The sequence below is a fragment of the Hippoglossus hippoglossus genome, chromosome 1 (assembly GCF_009819705.1).
Source record: "Hippoglossus hippoglossus isolate fHipHip1 chromosome 1, fHipHip1.pri, whole genome shotgun sequence".
Lineage (NCBI taxonomy): Eukaryota > Metazoa > Chordata > Actinopteri > Pleuronectiformes > Pleuronectidae > Hippoglossus > Hippoglossus hippoglossus.
This window is the reverse complement of record NC_047151.1, coordinates 14425695-14449610: the sequence shown is the minus strand read 5'-3', so window position 1 is coordinate 14449610 and position 23916 is coordinate 14425695. Positions and strand designations below refer to the sequence as shown.

Sequence of the window (23916 nt, the reverse complement as noted above, 5' to 3'; positions counted from 1 at the left end):
ACACACACACACACACAAAGAGAGTTCATACCCTACACGTCACTGACTTTGCTTTTCAGGGTAAGCATTTCCCAGTGTCCAAAGTCCATTCAAAAATAGACACTTTTATGACCTGAAACTTTACAACCATCTCATGGTCAAGATAAAATATTGATGTTCATGAATGATTTCTTATATCAACCCAAAGCTCAGAATAAGGCACTTTTTCAGAAAGAGCACAGAAGAGGAGCCGATCTGTGGAATTAAATTATCAATACATTATTAATACCTAATGAATCTTTTACTTTCTAATAAATGAAAAAGAAAAACTCAATTTTATAACGATTTAATAGTGATGCCAACACTGAGAGGAAAATTATGGGAACTTTTCCTAACATCCATGATATTTAATAATGTTTAAAAAAATGAATTACTTCACACACACAAAACCCCAAACAGAGAAAATTGTATTGATCCATATCTTTTAATCTCAACTTTTAGAGCAACACAATAAACCTGGCAAATTAAATATTGGACTAGCATTAACCATTACAAGTACAATAAGAAAAGTATAAATTAAAATAAAATGAGAATGTCCCTACAAAACAGTAATAACAAGACTGACGGAATGCGACGCATACACCTGGAATGACACAGCATCTTCCAGGTGTGTTTGACCTATAATGATAGTGTTCATGTGCTGATGGAGTAATCGGAAAAATGTTAACCGCTGCCGGGGAAGATTTACGTCACCGCCACCTCAAGACGGAAAAAGAAGTCGGTGAAAATGTTGGTACACAAGTTGCTGACGTCATCGGTTATAAACAAAAAACTTAATGTTACACTCAGCTCCAAATAGAAGCTTTTGATGTGAACTTTTCAACAGTTGAACTTTAGACACTTGCAAACTGTATGTTCATCTCTTACAAGCACCTGACACCAGATTTATTTTAGCCAATAAAGATGTTTTTCTGATTAACGTGCATATTTTATATTATTTATATGCCTGTCACACCTGGTCCTTTTTTCTTTGCTCTCTCTAATCATGTACATATTGGAAAGAGGATTCAAGGTGTTGTTTAAACCCTTTAAACAGATTTTGTTCTCAGCGTCCTGTTTTTTCCACATTCCTACTTCACAGCACATGAACACATCAAAGTCAGGGTAACGACCTCTCAACTTGGCAAATGGTACTTTCCGAGGTGCACGTGAATCCACAGTGACAGACGGGATATACTGTGAAGTGTGGGGCAGGGAGTCACAGCGATGCAATTTCACAAGATACCCACAAGGGGGTAGCATAACACAAGTAAATTACCCACCATGCCATGCTGATGTGGTTCATGCCTTTTGTTCAAATCCTCACCTGCAACAGGTGCTACTCACCCATTCAACAGGAAATTATACAGACAGTCAGGCAGAAGGCACAGCAGCTCTAGCACACACAGCTCTTTGGCATCAGTCACATTCAAATCATGAGGAAGCGCCGGCGACGCCGTCAAGTTGAGAACAAGAAATGAAGAAGGGAGCCAAGCATCCATGATAGTATTGCAGTAATGTATCATAGGGTACATTCACAATGGTAGATTTTTGGCATTTTTTTTTTCTCTGTGCGTGTTTCTAAGTGTGTGTGTGAGGCCATGAAACCGCAGTCAATGAATTCCCACTGTCAGCTATCAGCATGCGCAGCCACCCTGGCTGCTGTGGGACGTGTCCTTCAGGCCGTCTCCCTGGGAGCCGCCTGCCGGACTGGCATCGCCGTTGACGCTCTCGTTCATCTTCTCACAGATGACGTCCACCAGCTTCTCGAAGACCTGCTTCACGTTGACATTGTCTTTGGCGCTGGCTTCGAAGAACTGAAAGCCTGGGGGGAGAGAGAGAGAGAGAGAGAGAGAGAGAGAGAGAGAGAGAGAGAGAGAGAGAGAGAGAGAGAGAGAGAGAGAGAGAGAGAGAGAGAGAGAGAACACAGTATGACTTATGACTAATAATGCTGGTTTGTTTGTTCTTGCTGAACATGTGATAAAAGATTCAAGTGTGTGTGTGTGTGCATGTGTTTGTGTGTGTTTGCGCGCTGACCGAGCTCTGAAGCCAGTCTGTGGGCGTCCTCAGTTTGAACCTGCCTCTCTTCCTCCATGTCCAGCTTATTTCCCACCAGCACGACCTGAGCGTTGTCCCACGAGTACGTCTTGATCTGCGTTGCCCTGGGAAACACCAACCACACATTATCACAACCGTCTGTGCTGCACTGACCATGTGTCTCTTCACAAAATAAATTATTTATTCAAAACATACATTTAAATGTATATAAATGCACCAGTGTCGTATGTATTCCTGACATTGGTGCATTGAGCAGTGTTTAGAGACAGTTGTAGTAACCAACATAGTACATTTACTCACTTTTTAAATACATTTTAAAATACTTGTAATTGAGTTATTCAATTGTATTCTACTTTATACTTCTGCTCCACGGTATTTCATGGACAAACACTATTTTCTATTCCACTCCATTCATCTGAAAGGTTCAGTTACTAGTTACTTTGGAAATCACAACTTTACACACAAAACATATGATCAACTTATTAAACATTTTACATTTTTATAATGTATTTTGTAATAACACACTTTTATTTTGCTACTTGTTTGCTGATAACATTTTCATACATTTACTTATGTGTGCTTTGTACTTCATATACAATTTTAATTTATCAAATTTAAGAGACCATTTTTTAGGGTAGTATTGCTACTTTGATATACATAGCAGATTTAACAGTGTGACACTATAGATGTATATATATGTCGTTCTACCCACCAGTCCTGAACAGCGCAGAATGAGTCCTCGCTCGTGATGTCATACATGAGCAGAAATCCCATGGCTCCTCTGTAATAGGCTGTGGTGATGGTCCGGTAGCGCTCCTGTCCCGCTGTGTCCTGTACACACACACACACACACACACACACACACACACACACACACACACACACACACACACACACACACACACACACACACACACACACACACACACACACACACACACACACACACACACACACACACACACACACACACACACACACACACGTTACTTTTACTCTTTAAAACACAAGAACCTAAAACCTAGGAAATCGGGAATTCACAGTAGCCACATTATGTGGGTCAAAAGGAAATTAAAATTTTTCAAAAAACATTGCTGGCAAATGATCTGAAATTAAAGTCCAACGAACATAGTAAAATCCTTTAAATTAACATTACAGACGTACACTTTAAATCATATTAGTGCTGAGATGAGAAAAGAAACAGTTCACTAGGCTGCACTGAGAAAGGAGGGTGAATCATCAAATGTCTTAACGCCTCATGTCTTGTCTTGATGCTGCCACACCCTGTAAATACTCCAGGATGTGCCTCTGCTTTTTGTGAAGCCTCGAGGGACAGGAATAAGTTCTTTAATAATTATTCCTCTTTTCTTATTATGAAATCTGCTTAGAGTATTAAGGGATAATGATGATTCAATAAAACTGCATCAATAAACAAACAGGATTAAATGTCCACTGTAGCCTATTATATTAACCTCAGGTACTCTAAAGATGGAGATTCAGGTCTTGTCAGTAAATTATAGCGGAGATGTTACCACTGTCTCAAACCTCCGTATTCGCTAGTTTGGTGCAGGCTATCAAATGAGTGGAATTTGTTTTAACGCCCCCGTGAAACCCATTCTGCTAAGCAGCCAGTATTTTACTTGGCACCTTCCTCGTGTAAAATTAAGCAACTGTATCATTGTTAAGCTGAGCACAGAAACCACACTATGCTGAATACATTAAGCTAAAAGAAAAACATCAGTGTATTACATCCCTCTAATAATAATCCGTGGGTGAGTCCTCGCCTTCCACTAACATTCAGTAATAGATCTGTCCTGGGTGTCAGTCTGCGCAGTAAGCACATTCAGCCCCGGCAACTCCAGCCCATGCATCTTTCATGAACCCTGCCGTCTGGGGACGATGTTAAACATCAACTGTCATTAACTCCGGAGTGTGAGAAATCAGTTTATGCCACATCCCTGACAGGCAGCAGCATGTAAGAGGGCAATCTGGGGAACGGGGTGTGTGTGTGTGTGTGTGTGCGTGTGTGGGGGGGGGGGGATGAGGATAAACAGTGTGCGTTGTGCAACAGTGCTTTCAAAAGCACCACTCGACTCTGCCTCCAGTTAAAGCTGTGGTTTAGAAGCTGTCCACCTCAGATAAATGCCTTTAATTATCTCCAGTAGATTAGAGTACATTAAAGAGACTGCACCATTCTGCTGATGTACTGTCTGTCAGACCTGTTTGCTCTTTACTGTACAAGCATAAATTTTGTAATCTGTCATTAGGATGGAATAAGACTCTTGAGCGTTCTATCAGAGATAATTAGGAGCATTTCAGACCTCAGTGAGTCACAGCTCGTTCTAATATGTCACCTTTGACTAACAAGCTAGCGAGACTATGAATCCTGTCAAGCTAATTTAGGCAAAGTTTTACTCTCCTCAGTCAGGATTCTGTCCAGATATCCAGCACAAAGATTTTTGGTTTTGTTTCCCTGATCTTGGTTGAACTGATCGATAATATATGAATCAGTGTGTGGTTTGATAACCCTTTCATTTCAAGAAAACATGAGAAACTAGAAAGGCACTCTGTGGAGAACATATCTCAACCACGGCCCAACAGTCCCCTTACATTTAACCAAGCAGCATGAAGATCCATGAATTCTTCTCGGAGAGATCAACAAAAACTTTTAAAAACAGGGCGTCATGCAAAATTACAGAAAGTGAAAAAGAATTCCTGGATTCGAAACAAAATGTAACAAGTTCTTCCTTCGTGCCCGCTAACCCATCGTATTTATTTTGGTGAATTTAATACAGTGTCCATAATGGCTTCTATGTTTGCTGCAAAAATATTAGTGTATTAATAACCTACAGCAATCCTGTTTGCTGTAGATATATGGCTTTGGTCAAACAGAATTGACACTGGGCTATGGTGCAGACAGAAATTAGGCTTAAAAAAGACAAATGTCAGTGAAAAACCAAAAGATTCAGGATGACCTGGTGAGGAATTAATTAAGGTGTAACACGGGCACACGTGTCCTCAAGCAGCAGGTTTGACTCCTGATCATTTACTGCAGGTCATTCTCCTCCTCCCTTCCTGTCTCTCTCTACTGTCACACACTGGGAAAAAACACACAACTCCTGCTATACAGACATCAGGTTTTCACAAACAGCGCTCTAAACATTTGTGCGGCAGATTAATTAGAATTAAATCAGGTCAAACAGGGCGACTGTTTGTTTTTCTTGTCCGGCTTTCCGCTCTCGACTTCTGCACTGATCAAACATCTTTGCTTAAGTCAAGAGGAGTCGCAGTGCGCCCTGATCCTTATCTGCCAGCCCGCCACACGTTCTTCCTGCTGTAGACAGGAATCCAGACTGTGTGTGTAAGATGATAAACAGCGTCAAAGCAGGGAGGTCAAGGAAAATAAAGGACTGTTTTAAGATTATTTTCATGATGTTGGAAGATTTTGTAAAATTACATTGGCCCAACTAAAAACAAGATTCGCTGCTTTTTTTCTTTTTGCTGAATTAAAACTGCTCCATGAAAAGAAAACGAAGGTTTCATGCCTTCGCCAACCAGTGCAGTTTCTGTCTATACATTTCTGCATAATTTTTTTCCCCATATTCACATAAGGTCACTGGGACCTTTACCTTTGACCAGAAAAATCTAATCACTTCATCTTTGCGTCCAAGTGACAAATGATTGAAAGTTGAAGAAATCCGCTCCAGGCGGTCTAGACCTTTGACCGGCGTTAACCAGCTAATCAGTGAGTGCAAGTGAACATGTGGGCCAAATCTGAAACCAAAGACCCCCTCAGTCTAATCAGGTCATCTATGAGCTCAAGTGAGTTGTGCCAGATGTAATGAGCGGATAGACGTGCAAACAACCGGAAAACATCAAGGCTGTCCAGAGGCATAAAGACACACTTATCACTGATAGTCTGGCTGTGTGAGACAGAGAGACCCATTATATTAGATTTTATCCATATTAGGTCATCTACAAATATATTAAACTTCCTTCAGTGTTTGAATTAAATTCAGCATGTAAAGGTTATTTTTCCTTCTTACCCAGATCTGCAGTTTGACCCTCTTGTCGTTCCTGTAGATGGTTTTGACCTTGAAATCGATGCCCACTGTGCTGACAAAGGCTGAAGTGAAGGAGTCGTCTGCGTAGCGGAACAGGAAGGAGGTCTTTCCCACGCTGCTGTTTCCGATTATCAGCAGCTTGAACATGTAGTCAAAGTTTTGGTCGGCTGCATCTTTTTGCTCCGGGCTTGCCCCATGATCTCTGGCTGACGCCATCTATCAAACAGAGGAAAGTTGATGAAGACACTGTGAGACTCAATCATAACTTATCCGTAAAATGCCAAAGACTATTTGATTCCAGCTTCTCCAGTATTTGGTGATTGTCTGTATTTGATACAATATACAACATGACTCAGGCCATGAAGTGGAAACTTATCCTGGTCTGATGAACCTGGATGTATTTCTGATGGTAGCATGATTCAACAGCATGAATCCATTGACCCAGTTCAGGTAGCTGGTGGGGGTGTAGTGGTGTGGGGAATGTTTTCTTGACAAAATTTGGGCCCTTTAATATCAGTCAATCATGGTTTGAATGCTCTCTGATGTTTTTGACCATGTTCACCCTTTAAGGCACAGTGCACCATCTTCTAATGGCTTCTTGCATGTTACTGCAATACATCACAAAGCAGAAGTCGTCTCACGCCGACTTCTGGAACAAAATGAGTTCAGTGCACTTCAGTGACCTCCCCAGTCTCCACGGCTGAATCCAGTGTTAACACCTCTGGGATGTGGTACAACTAGAGTCACAGCATGAATGTGCAGCTGAAATTATGTGATGTAATCACAGCGTTCCCCCTAGGCCTACATTGATTTATTTGAGGCAGCCTGCCACAATATCAACATTGACCGCCACATATTGATTTTCTTCTTTTTACTATTTCAAATGGGTAAAATCTTATTGCAATGTGGAGCTGCAGGCAGCGTGGCGAGAAGGGATGAAAAAAAAATGCAATTTACTCTGCTGCTGAGAACAGTGGTCTATCATGCAAAGGACAAGAGGACTAATCTCACAAAGGACGGGGTTACATTTACAGAGAACCAGTTTATCATAGAACTATTAAAGCAACAAGTATGTCAACTATTTGTTTAGCTGATAAATCATCAATGCTACTGAGAACATGCAACTAAAGACGACAAGACTAAATATATATGAGGTATACACACATACAGTGGGGTTGAAAAGTCTGAGAACAGTAACAACTGCTCAGAGAGCATACCTCCGCCAAGGCCCAACAGCGCCCTGATCAAACCGCATTCAAATTCTCTAGATCCAAGTTTTTAGGAAATGTTGAAAAATGCCCCATCTATATGAAAATAAAAACCATGGATTCACCCCAAAATTCAATGGGTTCTCCCCTGACCAACACCTCAGCCCTCCACCAAGTTTCGTGGTAATGAAAACGTAAACCTCCTTAAATGCTTTTTGCATATAGTCCCTGTGCCTGTTGGGTTTTCAAACACATGCAACTTAACTTAATTAGAGACTCTAAATTCCTTGTGGTGTGAATGGTTGTTTGTCTCTGTGCATCAGCCCCTGTGATGGACTGGCGACCTGAGGGTGCACCCCCGCCTCTCTCCCAATGCCAACTGGGATTGGCTCACGCCTCCGCCCACGATAGATACTGGATGGATGGACTGTATATCCTGGAGATAGCATTTTCTACAAGTAATGAGTCCTTTCGTTTGATACTGGGCTGACACTTGGATGTCTTGAGTAGAAATGCAAGGCTGAACCTGTGTGTTTGAAGTTATGTGCTGTGGTTTACAGGTATATAAAGAAAGAATGACAACAGCAGATTTAATATCACTGTTTATCATGTTGAAATATTTCTCTAAAACTTGTGTTGGAACAAGTGCAAACGAGCACAGAGCTTAGTCCAATGCCAAAGAAATGTTGATGCATATAAAATGAAGTTGCATCACACATCAGACTACAAGTTTCTAGTCTTTCACTTATCAGGGCAGGCAGAAGATCTGCTGACATTTAGGATTCTGCTACGTACTGACAGCATTTAACCCACATAACTACATACATACATACATACATACATACATACATATCACTACTGCCTTGTGAAAATGGAAAAAAGTACAGAAATTAATTGTTAGCAAAACATGTCAATAATTAACTAGATAAACAATAATAAAATCAAAAAGCCGAACACTAGATAATATGTGTGCAGGTCTTCTATTGAAGCGGCACATTATACCTATGGATGAATATTTGACAGAGTCACTGAGGACATCCTGAGCTCCACAGAGGAAGTCTGCACTTTATGAATTCAACTAAAGATCTTTCCATGAGAGCAATATCCCTAAAATGATGAAGACATTCCATAATCGATGGAGGCTCAGAGGGAGATCCTTGAGTGAATTATAGTTTTCTTGGCAGCACTCAAACTTGCAAATAAGATTTTCCTGAGTGCTGCTAACCTGGTGTTCCCTCTGAGGGCGCGGCCATGGTGAGCCTCTAAGAATGAAGAATTCTAGGATTTTTTTCAAGACACTTATCCACCTAAGACAAGAGGTTGGATCATTCAACCAACTGATTTGTGTAGCCAATCTGGACAAATCATAATTTGGCTAGTGGGGCTTAATCTGTACAAGGAGCGACATCCTCTGTCCTTAATCCTCGACTACAGTAAGAAAAAACTACAATAACCAGAGGTAGAGCACATGTCTCCACCAAGGCCCAACAGACTCCTGACATGTCATCAAGCTGCGCCAAAAAAGTGCACCCCTATAGATATCAGTTCCCTAAATATGATCAGTGAATTTTTCCTTGGAAAATGAGTGAAAATGTCAAAAGATGCGACAAAAATACTTGGATCCACACCGAAATTTACTGGGTTCTTCCCTGATCCGTATCTTATCCTTCCACCAAGTTGAAAACATAACCTCCTTGGCAGAGGTAATGAAAAGCCCTTTTAACAGGGTTAGGGGGTAGATACCTCAGAGAGAGGAACAAGAGAGGAACAAGAGAGGAACAAGAGAGGGAACCTTCTCCCTGGATGGACAGAATAGATGCCGAGTGTATCAGAGCACATTAACAAAATAAGAATATTTAAAGTATTCACGAGAAAAGACAGTGTCTGATATATCTGAAGAGTTGTATCAGTGTTTAAAGTCGTTATGGTTAATGTCATGCATATAGGGAGGATCCCAAGAGAACAGGAAGGTACGCACCAACACTTTTCTTGCTATAATTCAGTTTGGACAGTACTGGATCGGTGACATCATTTTGAAGTGCTGTGTGTCATGGCTTGAAGTTATGCACATATTTAAGGTGAATGAGCGGGTGAACTGGATTTCTTTGTAGAAAAGATAAATATGTTCAAGCCCCCCCCCCCCCCCCCAGAGTTTGGGCATTTTTAGAGTCCAAATCATTGTAAGCTTCTGGAATGAAAGTAGTAATAAAGCTACGGATTTCCACAGAAGCTCAATCTATCAATGAAAGTAGACATGGTGTTGGAATTGTAAATATATGTTCCCAGAGGTTAATATTTCTAGAACTAATTTGCAAGTAACTGGTGCAAACATCAGCCGAGCAGCTTTTAATGTTGCTCTAAACTATTCTTTCTAAACTGCTGTATCCTTCCTACCTCTCATCTCTAGGCTCTATGAATCAGACCAGGGTGTGTGTGTGTGTGTGTGTGTGTGTGTGTGTGTGTGTGTGTGTGTGTGTGTGTGTGTGTGTGTGTGTGTGTGTGTGTGTGTGTGTGTGTGTGTGTTTGTTTACAGTGCTCCCTCCACTGTTTCTCCCTCTATCACTCACCCTCTCTCTCTCTCTCTGCACATTTGTCACATGGACTCGCGTTGTTAAACTTATGGGATCAGTGGACGCTGAGCGGTGGGCAAGGGGCAATATATTCTCCCCCCCCCCCTCCCTGTACATTTCATCCATCATGCGTCTGACCATTCATTCACCTGCTGACACTCCCACCTAAACACACACAACACACTCCCACGGACCCATTTATCTTCCTCTTCTCCCTCTCCCTCATATTCATCCATCTATGCATACCTACCTGTCATCCATCCATATCTCACCCTCTCCTCCCTCCTCCTCCTCCTCCTCTCTCTCTCTCTGCATCACCCACACACACACACACACTTTCTTTTAGAGAGAGAGATACTGAGCTGGATGTCTCTGGAGAGAATTGCACTTCCATGATCATTAGAGGGGGGGGGGGGGGGGGGCATGCTGCTGTACACACTCAGCAAAACACTCATTCACACGCATGCGCCTGCACATTAGAAGACCCCCAAAAAACTGATGAGTGGATGGATTGACTTTTGCTGAAGAAATCCCGTGTTGCATAAAAGACACAGCCCATAATACTAATTATGACTAAAGAGCAGATGTTGACATCTGGTTTTAAAGTTTTAAAGTATAGAAGGGAAATTAAACTTAAGTTACTTACTAAAAAATAAGGGTGTGCACTTCATATGGCTGTGTACTTAGGGACACGTGGGCTGGTGACGTTGTACTAGTTGTTCAATCCAGCTGTAAAGTGACAGTTTTAACAGTTCAGCCGTATTTGCTCAGAGCACCGCCCCACCACACGACAAACCACCGAACCTGATAAGAGTTAAACAAGCGCTCTGCTCTACAGTGAACTTGTGTCTGTGTCTTCTTACCCTGACGGTGTCTCTGTCCCTGGTCCGCGTCCCCCCCCCGCGGTCTGTCCCTGACCTGACCTCGGAGCCGATGGCTGTGCGCTGCGCTCAGGACGCTCCTCTCCCCGGATCTCCAGGTCGGGCATGTGCCGGTCACTGGGAGATCCACCGTGGAGCCAGTCAATTTACACTGCGTGCATGCAGCACACATCCGGCAGGGACTTTCAAAATAAAGTCGAAGGCTTGTGAAACCAGAATTGTTTTACTCTTACTCCATCTTGCCGTTTGTCCTTCCTCTTCTCAAGGTCCTCTTTAGTAATAAAGTAATGTCACCATCTTATATTACAGTACTGCACATACATAGATCTGGATTCTTATTTTGCACCGAATTGCACACACTCATGAATCACTCGGTCTTTTGCATCTAGATCCATTTATCATTCTCAATGAAAATGGTGAAAAACACCTATCTTGCAATGTTGAAGAAAATGAAAAAAGATCCCTGGATTTGCCCCCTGATCCAAATCCGCACCAAAATTCCCTGACCCCAAAGTCTGATACTCAGTGTAATGTATCCCTCCGCCAAGGCCCAACATTTCCCTTGTGAAACTACATTTAAATTAACTAGATCCAGATTTTTATTTGGATCTACACAAAAAAAAGGACACACTCATAAATATCAATTCACTAAACATGCCTCATTATTTTTAAATCAAGATCCTCATACTATATACAAAATTTGCATCCTTCTACCGGGTTTTGTGAAATGTGCAGAGTTAAACAATGCAGATGGAAGCGTTATTTGCTAAATTGGAATTGTAAATTGATTTCACCGCTCATCCTCGCAGAGCAGGTCATTCGGTTCAACCCCAGCGTGACCAACTGTGCTACAATTCTTTTTAAGTAAAAATGACCACGTTTCTAATAATTTCCTCTTCGTCGCTGGCTGCTTGACACAATGCCCGCAGTAAACTTCAACTGGGCTTGCTGTTATTTGTTATTGGTGCAGGATTTACGCACCATTATGCACATGCACAAACTCATGACCTCTCAGTTAAATTGATCACTTATGTAGCGTGGATAAAGCATAGCAGCTGATTTGTGAAGTCTAAAATCCACATTTAGTACACTTTACTTCAAGATTCCAACTGCTGAAATATTACAAGTCTGAAGTTAGATAAACCAGTTATGGTCTTTATTGACAAGCATCGGCCTGACTGTGTGTATTGCAGTCATGCACCCAGGCACATTTATCATGTCCAGACCAGATCAACTCTACAGGCAAACCACAAAGGCTGGTATTGTTAAACACTGAGAATACCAGCACGTATTTGTGCTGTGAGGCCTCTCGGTGAATATGAAACTAAGTGAATCATGTTGGAGCAGGAGAAAAACTGCTGCTGTGGGGCATTGATGCAACCGACCTGCCAAAGCTGCACTGTGAAAGAGTTTTTTTTTTTTTGGCATATATATCTGACACAGCAGTATAGCACATCCTGGGTTGTTACAGCCTGTGTGGTCTAGAGCTACTGTAAACAAATTGAATTGTGGACTGATTTAAAAAAACTATTAAAACTCAACCATCTGACAAGTCTGTGTATATAAAATAATAGTTTATTGATTATGTAATGGCTACAAAGGAACAAGATCAATGAAGTCACCAGTGAAAATCTTTAAAAAAAAGGAAAAAAAAGGAACTGTTATAGCTGTTATAACATATTTTCAATCTGTGACACAGTATATAAAAATATAAACAAGGTTTTAAAAACTTAAGAAATGTTCTAAACTAACCGGAACAGGGGATTACATTTTTTTAAACAGGCCAAATTATATATTACATATTATCCTCGTCTTAGGTCTGCGGCAAGTGGACGTGTACAGTGTTTTTGTACACAGTGATGTAAAATTTATAAAAAAATAAACCAGATTCAGCCTGATAAATTTGTAAAAAATCAGACCTGTCTTCTTATATACATATTAAAGGCTTTGAACTCCTGTCATCTTCCACAGTAACATCTTCAATTGAACAAATCTTCACGAACTTAAAGTAACAAGTCTATAACAAGAAAATATAGATTCTGGAGGTATTCTCTCGCCAAGCTGACTGCAAGGTTTTTACATACAGACCTTCAACCTCACTTACTCTGATTAAACACTCATCACAGCGTATTAGTCACAGGTTCTAGAGACAACGTGAGCAGGTTTTTGGTCGACTGAGTGATGGCTTGGAGCTGGATCATTGAACGCCCATAACCTGCTGAACTCTATGATGAAGGGTCGCACCAGCTCGGGCTCTTCCGTGATGAGGACGTTCTCCATGTTGCTCTGCACTGCTGTCAGCGTCCAGTTGAGGGAGCCAGTGATGAGCAGCCGACCGTCCACCACTGCAAATTTGTGGTGCATGTACACAGGGGCCCCGTCACAGCGCACACAGATCCCTGGAGAGCAGAGGGTAGACGAGAGTGGAGAGTGAGGAAAGAGGGGAAATTCCACAATACCCCATACACAGAGGTAGTACCTACCAACAAGTTCTAGAGCTCAGACAGACTTTTCCTGGAGGTTTTAAGACCTTTTTAAGACCACAATTAGTTAAATTTAAGACCTATGTCAAGTGTGACAGACATGAAGTTACTCACACTTCCCCATGACTGAAGATAAGGTGACATAACCTGGTAGAGACTAACCTTCGAAATGCCATGTTAGCTCACAAACAGGCAGAGACAGTAGATATCCATACTGATCATTTATCAATTCTCATGAATGTCTTGTTCGTAGTTTTATTACAGAGTGATAATATTTGTATCATTAGGACAGAACAACAACACAGAGACATTAAAAACTATGCATGCTGCAAAAACAGTGCTCTTATAAAATCTCATTTCAAAGTGCGACGGAGCTAGAGTTAGTGTTACCATAGTTATGACCTACCAGAACATTTTTAAGACCTAGTATGTATTATTTAAATGCATTTAAGACTTTTTTTTTAGATTATTACATTTTAGACCCCAACCAGAATTTCCAAATGGACAATACAGGACCTGAGGAGTTGTAATCAGAAGGGTGAAAATGTAGAACAGACGTAAGCTTTACACTTTACACCACATAAACGTTAACATAAACATAAACATGTTTTTGAATAACATTTCTCAAACCACGTTAGACAGAAGAATTGCTTTGCTAGAGTGTCTGATTTGAGTTTCCAGTAGTTTTTATATATACAACTACAGACTGATCTCAGACAGAGATAAGATGTACAAGTCCTCTCTTGTACAGTTAAGTGCCCGTCTGTATAAAAGAAGCAATAAACAATCACCAGAAGGGTGTTTTTAAGAATATATTTTCTGAGTATTTCTCTTCCAAGGACCATGACCCCAATAGGCCCTAATGGCTGAGGTGGAGAGAGTGGCGGGGAGTGGGGGCAGAGAGTGCGGCTGTCCTGGGTCCACCTTGGGAGTAATCTGCCTGAATGTTTTGAAGACAGTTTGTTTGTGTCTTGACTGCAGCAAAAACATAAAAAGTCAGACTCAGACCAGTGTGTTCTGCAGAGCATAGATGAGCCTGCACACTGCGCAGGGGTTCTCCTCTTATATAGCAAACAGCACCAGCGGGGGGGGGGCCCTGTTGTTGTTGCCACCCCCTTGATAGTGCCCCCGCTGCTCCGAGTTGATTTGGCTGTTGGTGTTCAGCCAGATTTTCTGCTGCATCACGATTTCCCTCGCTGTTTTTTGTAACCATAAACGTGAAAAAAGAAAAGTTCCAGATCAGAGCGTTTCTGACATCTCTTTAAAAAGAGGTGATGTGACATCATCTCTCCTCCTCTGAGCATATGTGTATGTGCGTCATTGATAGAATGTGACTTCTTTGAAGTGAAGTCTGTAATGTGAAACTCACTATTTTGTCTGTGTTCGCTAAAATAGGGGAAAGTACAAGTTGGGCAAAAAAAGTATACAGAGCAAGAGCACAGGAAGAATCTTGTGGCCTCACATGTTCCGCTCCCAAACTCCTTCTGAACTCTGCTCTTCATGTGTGGTGAGTGTCCTGCTGTGAGCTCTACTGGCCAAGCAGGTGACAAGCGAGGAGCATGCACCTGCCTACCTGTGGTCAACCTGCAGGCGGAAACCGTGATGATGGCAGTGAGGATGAGATAAATGAAAACACAGCTGCAGTTATTATTGGATTTGAAAATGATGATAGTGTTGGTGATGATCGTGATGATCATGATGGTTGGCCAACGAAAAACTGCTGTTGAGAGCACAGGCATCTTGAGGCTTGAAGCTGCTGGTCCAGTACCATTCTCTGCTACATGAACACATGAGAAACCAGGTGGGGTGCGCCGCCTACCTGAGCCATCAATCTCAGAATGAGTCAATTTCTGCCCAAATCTGCGAGACAGTGACAGTTTCAGTCTCAGTCATTGATGACTCCGTCATTGACTTTACTGTCACTAGTCAATGGTTTCATGTTGCAGTGAAATGATATACTTGGAAATGCAGTCAATGCATTAGGTCTGGATGTTAAACTGATCTGGGGTCAGGCATATGATGAGGCAGAAACAACGTCCGGTCATTAATCAGGCATTTGCTGCACATTCCAGTGTCAGCATCCTTTCACGTGAAATACAGTCACACTGACAGACTGTTTAGCTTTAGGCATTTTGTTGTTGTGTTTACTCAAGTAAGGCAGCTACTAGCCAACTGTAGGCTAACGTTAAGAGCTGCCAGAGTGATGTAGAGAGTGTGTTGCCACCAGAGTTAAGCTCAATCCTTGCTTCTGCGTTGAAGCTACGCCGTAGGTACACACGTAGCCTTCGCACAGGGCCGAGCATTCCTAGTTGTGCATAGGTGTGTGTGAGTCGCGCTGCAATTAAACTGCCGATTTAGTGTCTTCCGATTTCTGGTCCGATTATTTACAAATTCTCTGGCGTCTGCGTTTACTTCAGAACAATGGCGAGTGTAACTAAGCGGATTGTGTTGGAGTTGGAGCTGATAGATGTTGAAGAGCAATTACTTTTTCTTTAAGAACTGCAACAAAGAAAAGTAAGACATGTCCATGTTCGTTCTTTCAACTCAATTCAAAAATGGCGTCAGGTCAGGTGTGATGCTACCAAGTGAACCAATCACAGCTCTTGCGGTCTGTGTCGCCTTGATGCGTAGTTATACTTTTGGGGTGGTGCACGTCAGGATACTGCGTAGCTTCGACGTAGAAGCATGAATTGGGCTTTAAGAGTGATGTTAACTTGTCTCATGTAGTGATGTTTATGTTGCCTGTAAGCAGTGAGTGAAGAGAAAAGCTGAAAACAAAACTCAGGAATCAACAAACTCTGGACCAACCAAACCCAATCACATTGAGCTGCTTCATTACTAAATGTTTTTGCAGAACAATGACTAAATACCTGAACACAAAAGATTCTGTATGAAAAGAGGAGGCGACTGTCCCTTGAATAAAAGAGGCACTCAACTTGCAACACACACACACACACACACACACACACACACACACACACACACACACACACACACACACACACACACACACACACACACACACACACACACACACACACACACACACACACACACACACACACACACACACACACACACACACACAGAAACACTTTGCCTAATGAAATTTGTTGTCTGGTTGCCAAGTTCTTACTTACTTAATTCTTACTTAACAATATGCTCCAACAGTAATATATTAAATGCAGAGGGGGCCGAGAGAGAAAGTGAGACAGTGTGAGTCAGACATATGACACAAAATCTTTCCGAGCTTCCAGAGAATGATTACTTTGACTCGAAGGAGAGCTTGTAGTGGCAACCTCCATTCACCCAGACAGTTCCTATCGTCTTTCTTTTCACTCTGACAGACTTAATGACAGTGACACCGGCATTGTCGAGACCACAGAATGAGCACCTTTTGTTGAGAACCACCTGAGTCATCCTTCCCGTATTTCAAGTGGTATTTGTCCATAATAATTCCATTTCGGTTGGTGTGACCTTTTTAAAGAAATAAAACCCCTATATGAGCTAAATATGACTTTCTGAGTCAATATTTGTGAAACTTCTTGACAGAAAGATGCTTTGTCACACTGAGGGCTTGAGTCACATTTCATGACGACATATAGCTCGCAAAGATAAAAACAAATCAATCAACAGAACAGTTTCCCTTACCGGCCTTGCGGAGGACCCCTATCTGGGAGCCAGGGACGGCAGCGTAGTCCTTGTCAGCGAGGACTTGGATGGTTACGCCCTTGCTATGCAGCGCCAACACAGCCCTGCATAGATCCATGTTAGAAAAGCAAAAAATGCACAAGTCCAAAGAAGACTTGGCAGACAGGATGCGGCCGAGAAGACGGGAGAAAGAGGTCTCGACGCCATGAGGCAATGGGCATAAACAGGAACTAGAGGAACAGAAAACAGAGAGACAACAAATTTGTGTTATCCATATGTGCTGAACTTATTATTCCTCCTGCATCAAGTTTTTACTTTCGCCAAGGATGTTGTGTTTTCATCGTCGTTTGTTTATCTGTTAGCAGATGATTGCAAAATCTACTGAACCAATTTTATTGAAACTTGTTGAAAGGGTGGATTATCTGCCACGGTTGAACCCATAAGATTTTGGAGCAGGTTCAATTAACAAAGAACCACTAAGAGTTTTGTCACTTTCCTTAATGTAGTAAGATAGGATGTTAGCCTCGGGGGAGTTATGCACTCTGCGAGTGTCCTTCTAGTTGGATGGTTTGTTTGTTTATTGATAGCAGGATTACCCAAAAACTACAGAACCAATTTCACAAAACTTCACAAAAATCTAAAGGCGATTAGATTTCGATGTGTATTAAGGGGCAGATCCGGGATTTTATTTCACTTTCTTTAACATTGCAAAAAAATTTCATCATTTTCTTTATTTCTTCATTTCTTTTGAAATCCTATAAAAAAGAACTGCACAATCATAGATTATTATTCGGCCTTGTCGGAGATATGCACTCTACCAACAGTCATTCTAGTTATGAATAACATGTGTAACAAAGCCTCCAAGGCTGTGGCTGAGGGGGTAGAGCATCTGATACTGAACCCTGAATAACCCCGCATAGCAAAAGTGCTGCACATAGATGCACTGTATGAATGTGTGTGGGAATGGGTGAAAGGAAATAAACTGCACTGTAAAGCGCTTTGAGTGGTCATCAAGACTAGAAAAGCGCAATAAGAAGATGATCTCGTTAATACTTTAATTCTATCACGGTTTGGTTTTTAGGATAAATTTCATCTGGTGAAATTACTTCAGTGCAGTGCAGTTTATTCATGCTGAGTAAGCAGTGGGGATTAATAATAATGAATGCACTGATCAAATCCACTTATTCCAAGTGAATTTTGCATTAGTGGCCGTATAACAAGAAAATGTGCAGTGATACTGAGAAAGTGTAACATAGCTTCTATTTACTCTGTAAACTCAATGTTGTGTTTCACTCACTGTGGTGAAGAGGGAATGAAGATGTGCTCCACACAGGCCATTTCTGAGGGGAAGAAGAGGACCTCATGGAGGGTTCGTCCCGGCTTGAGGCGCCGGAGGAACCAGACAAACAGCTCCAAGCTCAGAGAGGCGGCCACCACCCCGAGGCCAACTGCCTTCACTGTCCACATCATCGATTTCTATCACATGACAAAATCTGTGCTGAAGAAGCAAACTGAGAACAATGTACACTTACTTATCTTCATGTGTGATCAGTAAATGCTTTAGATAGATTTTATCTCACATGATTATGTCCATTATCACGGCAGTCTCATGCAAAATTATGATTACACTATCTGTTTTGTCTACGTGTTCTCTAGTGCTCAACGAAATCTGTTAATTCATTTATCAAGCTTCCTCATTTTAATTATTTAGTGTCTACCACTGTAAACTGAGTAGCATTTAGTAGGTATCAGTTTGAAGTCGTCCATTTGGGAGCATACATATATGCATGTCTGTCTCACAAAAATGATAAACTAAATGTAAAAAACAATCAGCTGATCACTGTTATGTACCTGTACAACCTCTGTATTGAAATTCCAGTCCACAAATACAATAATTCTACTTTTCTGAAGTTTGTAATGATCAGTATTTGATAAAAAAATAATGATAATACAAATATTACTAAATCACTAGGTGTTTCTTTATTTGGTCACTTATTGTTCCTTAGTTCATCTTCCTCTCTTTTTGCTATAAATAAGTATGCAAATTTGTTTATATTTCATTTTGGGTATGTAGGTGTATGATATATATATATATCCTTATTATTATTGTATTTATTATTACATATATTGTTTGTACATTATATACAATATAGAGCAGGTAAACAACGTATGTATAGATACGTAGGAAGCTGGTTAAGTACAAGATAATTATTAATGACTTATGGAGAAGAGGTGAGATTAAATGAGTTTGCACTTCTTCTCACTCCTTTTCGAATATGTACATTAGATCATTAAGTGATTTTTTTCCTCATCACTGTGTGAGATGAATGAAAGAATATCATAGGCACACAGGAGTTACATTAGACTGTGCTGCACACTGCAATACAGAACAAGTATAACTGAGTGAAACCCTGATATAATAAATATAATAAAGCGGTGGGTCAACAACAAACTAGCTAACGTGACATTTCAGGTTCAAGGACATTGATGAACTGCTGTTTGCGTGTTGCTCTGTGAGTTTCCACGTCGTGCACAACAAACCCTGGAGAAAAGAGACACACCACGACTCAGAAGCTTGTTTCGAATCCCTCCGCCTGTGCACACGTGTTCAGAGATGAGGTCTAAACAGGTCCAGAGCGGAAGGAGCGAACAGAAACATCAGAGTTTTAGAAGAAGCTCGAGTCGCTCACCTGCTTCTGTCGCCACCACGCGGGAAGAGGCTGCGCGTGTCTGGCGCGCTGACGTCACCGCCCGCCAACCTAACTGACATGTGAGGCAGCCAATGGCTGACCGCGACCCGGCTCGCTCTCCTCCAATTATATAAGGCGACTGGCTGCCGGTGCCGGGCCTTGCAGGAAACCATCTTCCTCATTACAGCAACGTGTGTTTTCGTCGACCAAAGGTAAACAAGAAAGTTATAGTCGTCAACAGTGACGATGTATTTAATGAGTCGTCTCAGTTGAGTTAAAACTAAAGTGGTTCTCCTACTGGAATGTGTGTAACTTGTGTTTTATATCGCGAGGCTTAAGATCAACAACAAACAAGCTAACGTTAGCATGCTAACTTACCTAGATAGTGGCGAAGCGGACTGGAGTCGTGTTCTCCTCCGGTTTCCTCTCGTGTCTTCTCCTGCTTCCTCCCAGTCAAGCCGAGTGACTTCTCTTTTCTGTGTGCGTGTCTTTATTCGCAGACTTGAGATTCAGTTCGGGTGCAATGGGTCGTCGCAAGTCCAAAAGAAAGCCTCCTACTAAGAAGAAGCTGACGGGGGATCTGGACAATCAGTTCACTTGTCCCTTCTGCAACCACGAGAAGTCGTGCGATGTCAAATTGTAACCAGCGGAATATTAATACACGATACAATTCTCTGCTCTTCACTGGTGGATTTCTGAGATCAGTGTTGCCTACTTTTTCTTTCGCTTGTCTCTGTCAACAGGGAGAGAAGCAGGAACACTGGGATAATCTCCTGCACGGTGTGTATGGAGGAGTTCCAGACGCCCATCACCTGTATCCTTTCATTTCACCATCTCTGTTTGTCATACAGCAGTAAATAATGCTGCACTCATTTTAACAAACGGTAAATGGTCTGCATTCATATAGCACTGTTCTAGTCTTGATGACCACTCAATGGACTTTACAATACAGTTTTGTCATTCCCTTTCACGCACACACACACACACACACACACACACACACACACACACACACATATTTAAACAGTGTATCTATGTGCAGCACTTTCTCTATCACCCACACACAGTCCACACCAACCCTCTGGTTAGTGGACGATCCGCTCTACCTCCTGAGCCCCAGCCGCCCAAATAATCAACCTTTGAATGAAATCATTGAATACAGACAAAACAATTGGTTCAACAGATTGAAAGGTCAGGGTTCACCTCCAATCATCTTTATCCCAGCAGATGCACTAATTTGATCAATAGAGACACTGAGGCACAGTGTTTTATCACTATATTTAATACAATTTCACACCGACTGAATTCAAATTAAAACATGGCTCTTCAACACTGTTTTTTTCTATCTGCGATCGCTCTGATCAATGTTCATTTATTACCAACATCCGAAAGATGAAACCACTCCCTTGGACAGAGTGCTGGTGGATTTCCTGAAATTGAAATGTAATATGACCGTGCTCTCAGCATTTGGTATCAGATGTGAATGGCCCTCTCACCACAGACGCCCGGGTCGATGAATCTGACCACCTCTGCGGTTGAAGGTGTGACTAGTTTTTAGTCTGTTGGTGTTCTACCAAGAGTTGTACTCAGCTTTGGGAAAGTCTGCATTGCTGGAGAACATTCACATCTGATCCCAATTATCATCTTTGAACAGCGACAGGGGTTAAGGTTTCTCCTCTGTACACACATATGTCCGTACACAGACTCCCTTCTCTGTGAGATGTGTTTGCAGTGTCATGATAAACTAGTAGGTGAACCCAGAGTTATGATTATACTGTCAAACTATTCCAATAGCTGCAGCTCCTATGAGACTATTTCCTCATTATTATGCGAGACTTTTGCAAATATTACTGCTTTACTTCTAACAAGAATAGTAATTTATAAAATTAATGAGGTGCTCAAATTTCCTCAGTATTAGCGTTTTCAGTTAACGAAATGTATTACGGAGGCTAGTCAAACAGAAGCTAGCTTGTAAAGGGACTTTAAAAATGGTGATCACTGGATTGTACTTGGAGATTACTGCTCACCCTCAGTGTCACAGCAAATGGCAGCTTTACTTGGAAACTCTTCTTTTCTGCTGTACGTAGATTTTACAATTTTATATCATCCTGCCTTCATTTGAATTCTTATCCTGAAGCAACAGAACCGTGTTTATCCTTAACCCACTGCTCCTCAGATCTGTCGGAGGCTGTTGACGTGTACAGTGATTGGATAGATGCCTGTGAAGCAGCCAATCAGTAGCCCTAGTGGAGTTGGAAGCCAAGACGAGGTTGCGGCGGGTGGGTCTGTGCCCTGTAGGATCAAGCTCGTCTGAGGATATTTCTGTATGGTCACTTGAAATGTACAGCAGTCTTATTTACAGTATGAGGTCTTCAGCACTAACCAGCTTTGAATTGTTCCTGCTGAGTTAGGTTCAGAGTAAGGGTTCAGCCCACGCGTGTTGTCTTTACTCTTGAGATGTATTACTTTATTCGCAGTGTGTCATTATTGAGCACGGCTTTTGTTTGATTTTATTCTTTAGAATTCATCTAAAAGACCCTTTAGATCGTTTGTAGACAACCCTTTAAAAAATATTTTATGTTGAAGATTGTGAAAAATTAGTTTTAGTTGCTTTTGTTTGCTGTGTAAATGTAAATTTATACAGGAGACCTTTCAGTGTGAGAGTAAGATGAAAACAGTAAATTACACAAATTGTCCATCATGCACTGTTTAAAGCAATCATCTTTAACCAGGGGAAGTGTGAAGTTCTTGCTGTTTCTCTGAAGACATTTCAGGCCAACGGCTACACTGCTGAATGCACCAGTTGATCTTAAGTATTGTGTCATTGGCAGATCTGTAATCCTTGTTGATCGCCCTCAGGTAGCATTGATGTTACGGGTTCAGTCATAAACAATCACAAAGATCTCCTCATCCTCATGCAGACGGCTGTGTCACAGCATTAGGTCATTCCACTAGAAAGAGGGACAGAAATGTGAAGGATGTATGCGTTGCTGCTGAATTCCTAAACTTTGAGTTCTTAATCCTTTCAGAATTTCATGTGGTATTGTTTTTTGCTTACACGTAGAAAGAAATTTAAAAACTCCCAACACGTACAAATCATCTTTTGTTATAGAGCAAGTATGTAAAAAAAAACAACAGTCATCTTATCCCATAATCAAGCTGTGATATAGTTTATTTTCATATGCAAAGGCCAAAAAGAAGGAGGAAGCTGTTTTTTTTGTTTTTTTTTATGTAATAAAATGTCAAAGGTGTGACGTTGGAAATAAATGAGCAATAATACTTGATACTAGTAAAAGTTGATTGTTTATTTTATTATATTATGTGTTTAATACCATGTTTGAGTAGATGTTCCCAAATAAAGCTTGCGCCATCGTGAGCAAAAGATGACTCTCTTTGTATTTTTGTGATCAAGATGTCTGTCCTTGATGTGGTTTGTAAATGTAATAGTTTTTTCTCTCTCTTTTAAATGAGGGAACTGGAAGCAAAAGGTGATGATTATATCCTATGTGACAAATGTCCTGTGTAGCACTGAGCACCACCAGCTGATGACAAATGGAGGGGCAACCTCAGGGTAAAGATATTACAGTTGGGATTTAGATGACCTGTCAAAGATGCAGAGATTGAATGAAGAAGAGAAGACAGAACATTGATATTCACAGATGATTTAACTTTAAGTCCAAAGTTCTGGAACAAGAGGTGTGTGGAATAGATATAAGGTGGAACAAGATGAAGGAACAGATTTCAAACGTATTTATTGGATTCCATCTTAATGACAATGCAACAATAAAAGCTATTGTTATTTGTACTGTTTAGATTTATCACGATACAGAAGAGAAGGACACTCTTTTTGATTAAACCCCAGTACAATGGGAAACCTCCAGCTGGTGACTTTATATAGAGAACCACTAAAATACATTTTAAGAATTACAGCACTTTAACTCAAAGGTGTCAAAAGGTGCTGACACTACAGACGGCACCTATTTCAAAGTGAAACGTCTCTGGGTGCAGCTTCTGATCTGCTCTCCTGTGGCATCTGTGACTGTGACACATTTTTAGGAGTCCAGTATCCATTTATCCCCGCAGAGTGCAGGATGTAGCAGATCACAAATGAAAGAAGACAGTGTGGCGAGGCTGTGCACCAGGCAGCGCTGAGTGAGAATAGATGAGATGTGGAGTGCTGCCTGGGCTCTCCACCCAGGAAGAGTGTGTCCCTGCATGCGCGCACCGCACCGTGTATTGTGTTTGATGATGGACCCCAGCTGGAGAGGTATTGACGAAGCCTTATGAAACATG

At 41.4% G+C, this 23916-nt stretch overlaps 3 protein-coding genes across 4 annotated transcripts; 1 reads left to right on the top strand and 2 right to left on the bottom strand.

Moving 5' to 3' along the window:
• Positions 1–446: 446 nt before the first annotated feature.
• On the bottom strand, positions 447–10946 carry rab3da (RAB3D, member RAS oncogene family, a). Its single transcript, XM_034594387.1, has 5 exons — positions 10782–10946; positions 6123–6356; positions 2789–2907; positions 2056–2180; positions 447–1843 (listed from the first exon to the last, which is right to left on the bottom strand). Exons 2-5 carry the CDS (start codon positions 6354–6356, stop codon positions 1656–1658), a joined length of 666 nt encoding a protein of 221 aa, XP_034450278.1. The 5' UTR covers positions 10782–10946; the 3' UTR covers positions 447–1655.
• A 543-nt stretch (positions 10947–11489) lies between these two features.
• Positions 11490–19763, bottom strand: pld6 (phospholipase D family, member 6). Its single transcript, XM_034591230.1, has 4 exons — positions 19624–19763; positions 18231–18409; positions 16934–17163; positions 11490–13198 (listed from the first exon to the last, which is right to left on the bottom strand). Exons 2-4 carry the CDS (start codon positions 18401–18403, stop codon positions 12930–12932), a joined length of 672 nt encoding a protein of 223 aa, XP_034447121.1. The 5' UTR covers positions 18404–18409; positions 19624–19763; the 3' UTR covers positions 11490–12929.
• LOC117765034 (transcription elongation factor 1 homolog) lies at positions 19714–22755 on the top strand. 2 transcript variants are annotated; one of them, XM_034591252.1, is made up of 4 exons: positions 19714–19835; positions 20124–20262; positions 20367–20437; positions 21800–22755. In XM_034591252.1, exons 2-4 carry the CDS (start codon positions 20147–20149, stop codon positions 21862–21864), a joined length of 252 nt encoding a protein of 83 aa, XP_034447143.1. In that variant the 5' UTR covers positions 19714–19835; positions 20124–20146; the 3' UTR covers positions 21865–22755. The 2 variants fall into 2 exon arrangements, with proteins under 2 accessions (XP_034447143.1, XP_034447153.1); XM_034591262.1 differs by lacking the exon at positions 19714–19835 and adding an exon at positions 19908–19927.
• The last annotated feature ends 1161 nt before the right edge of the window (positions 22756–23916 follow it).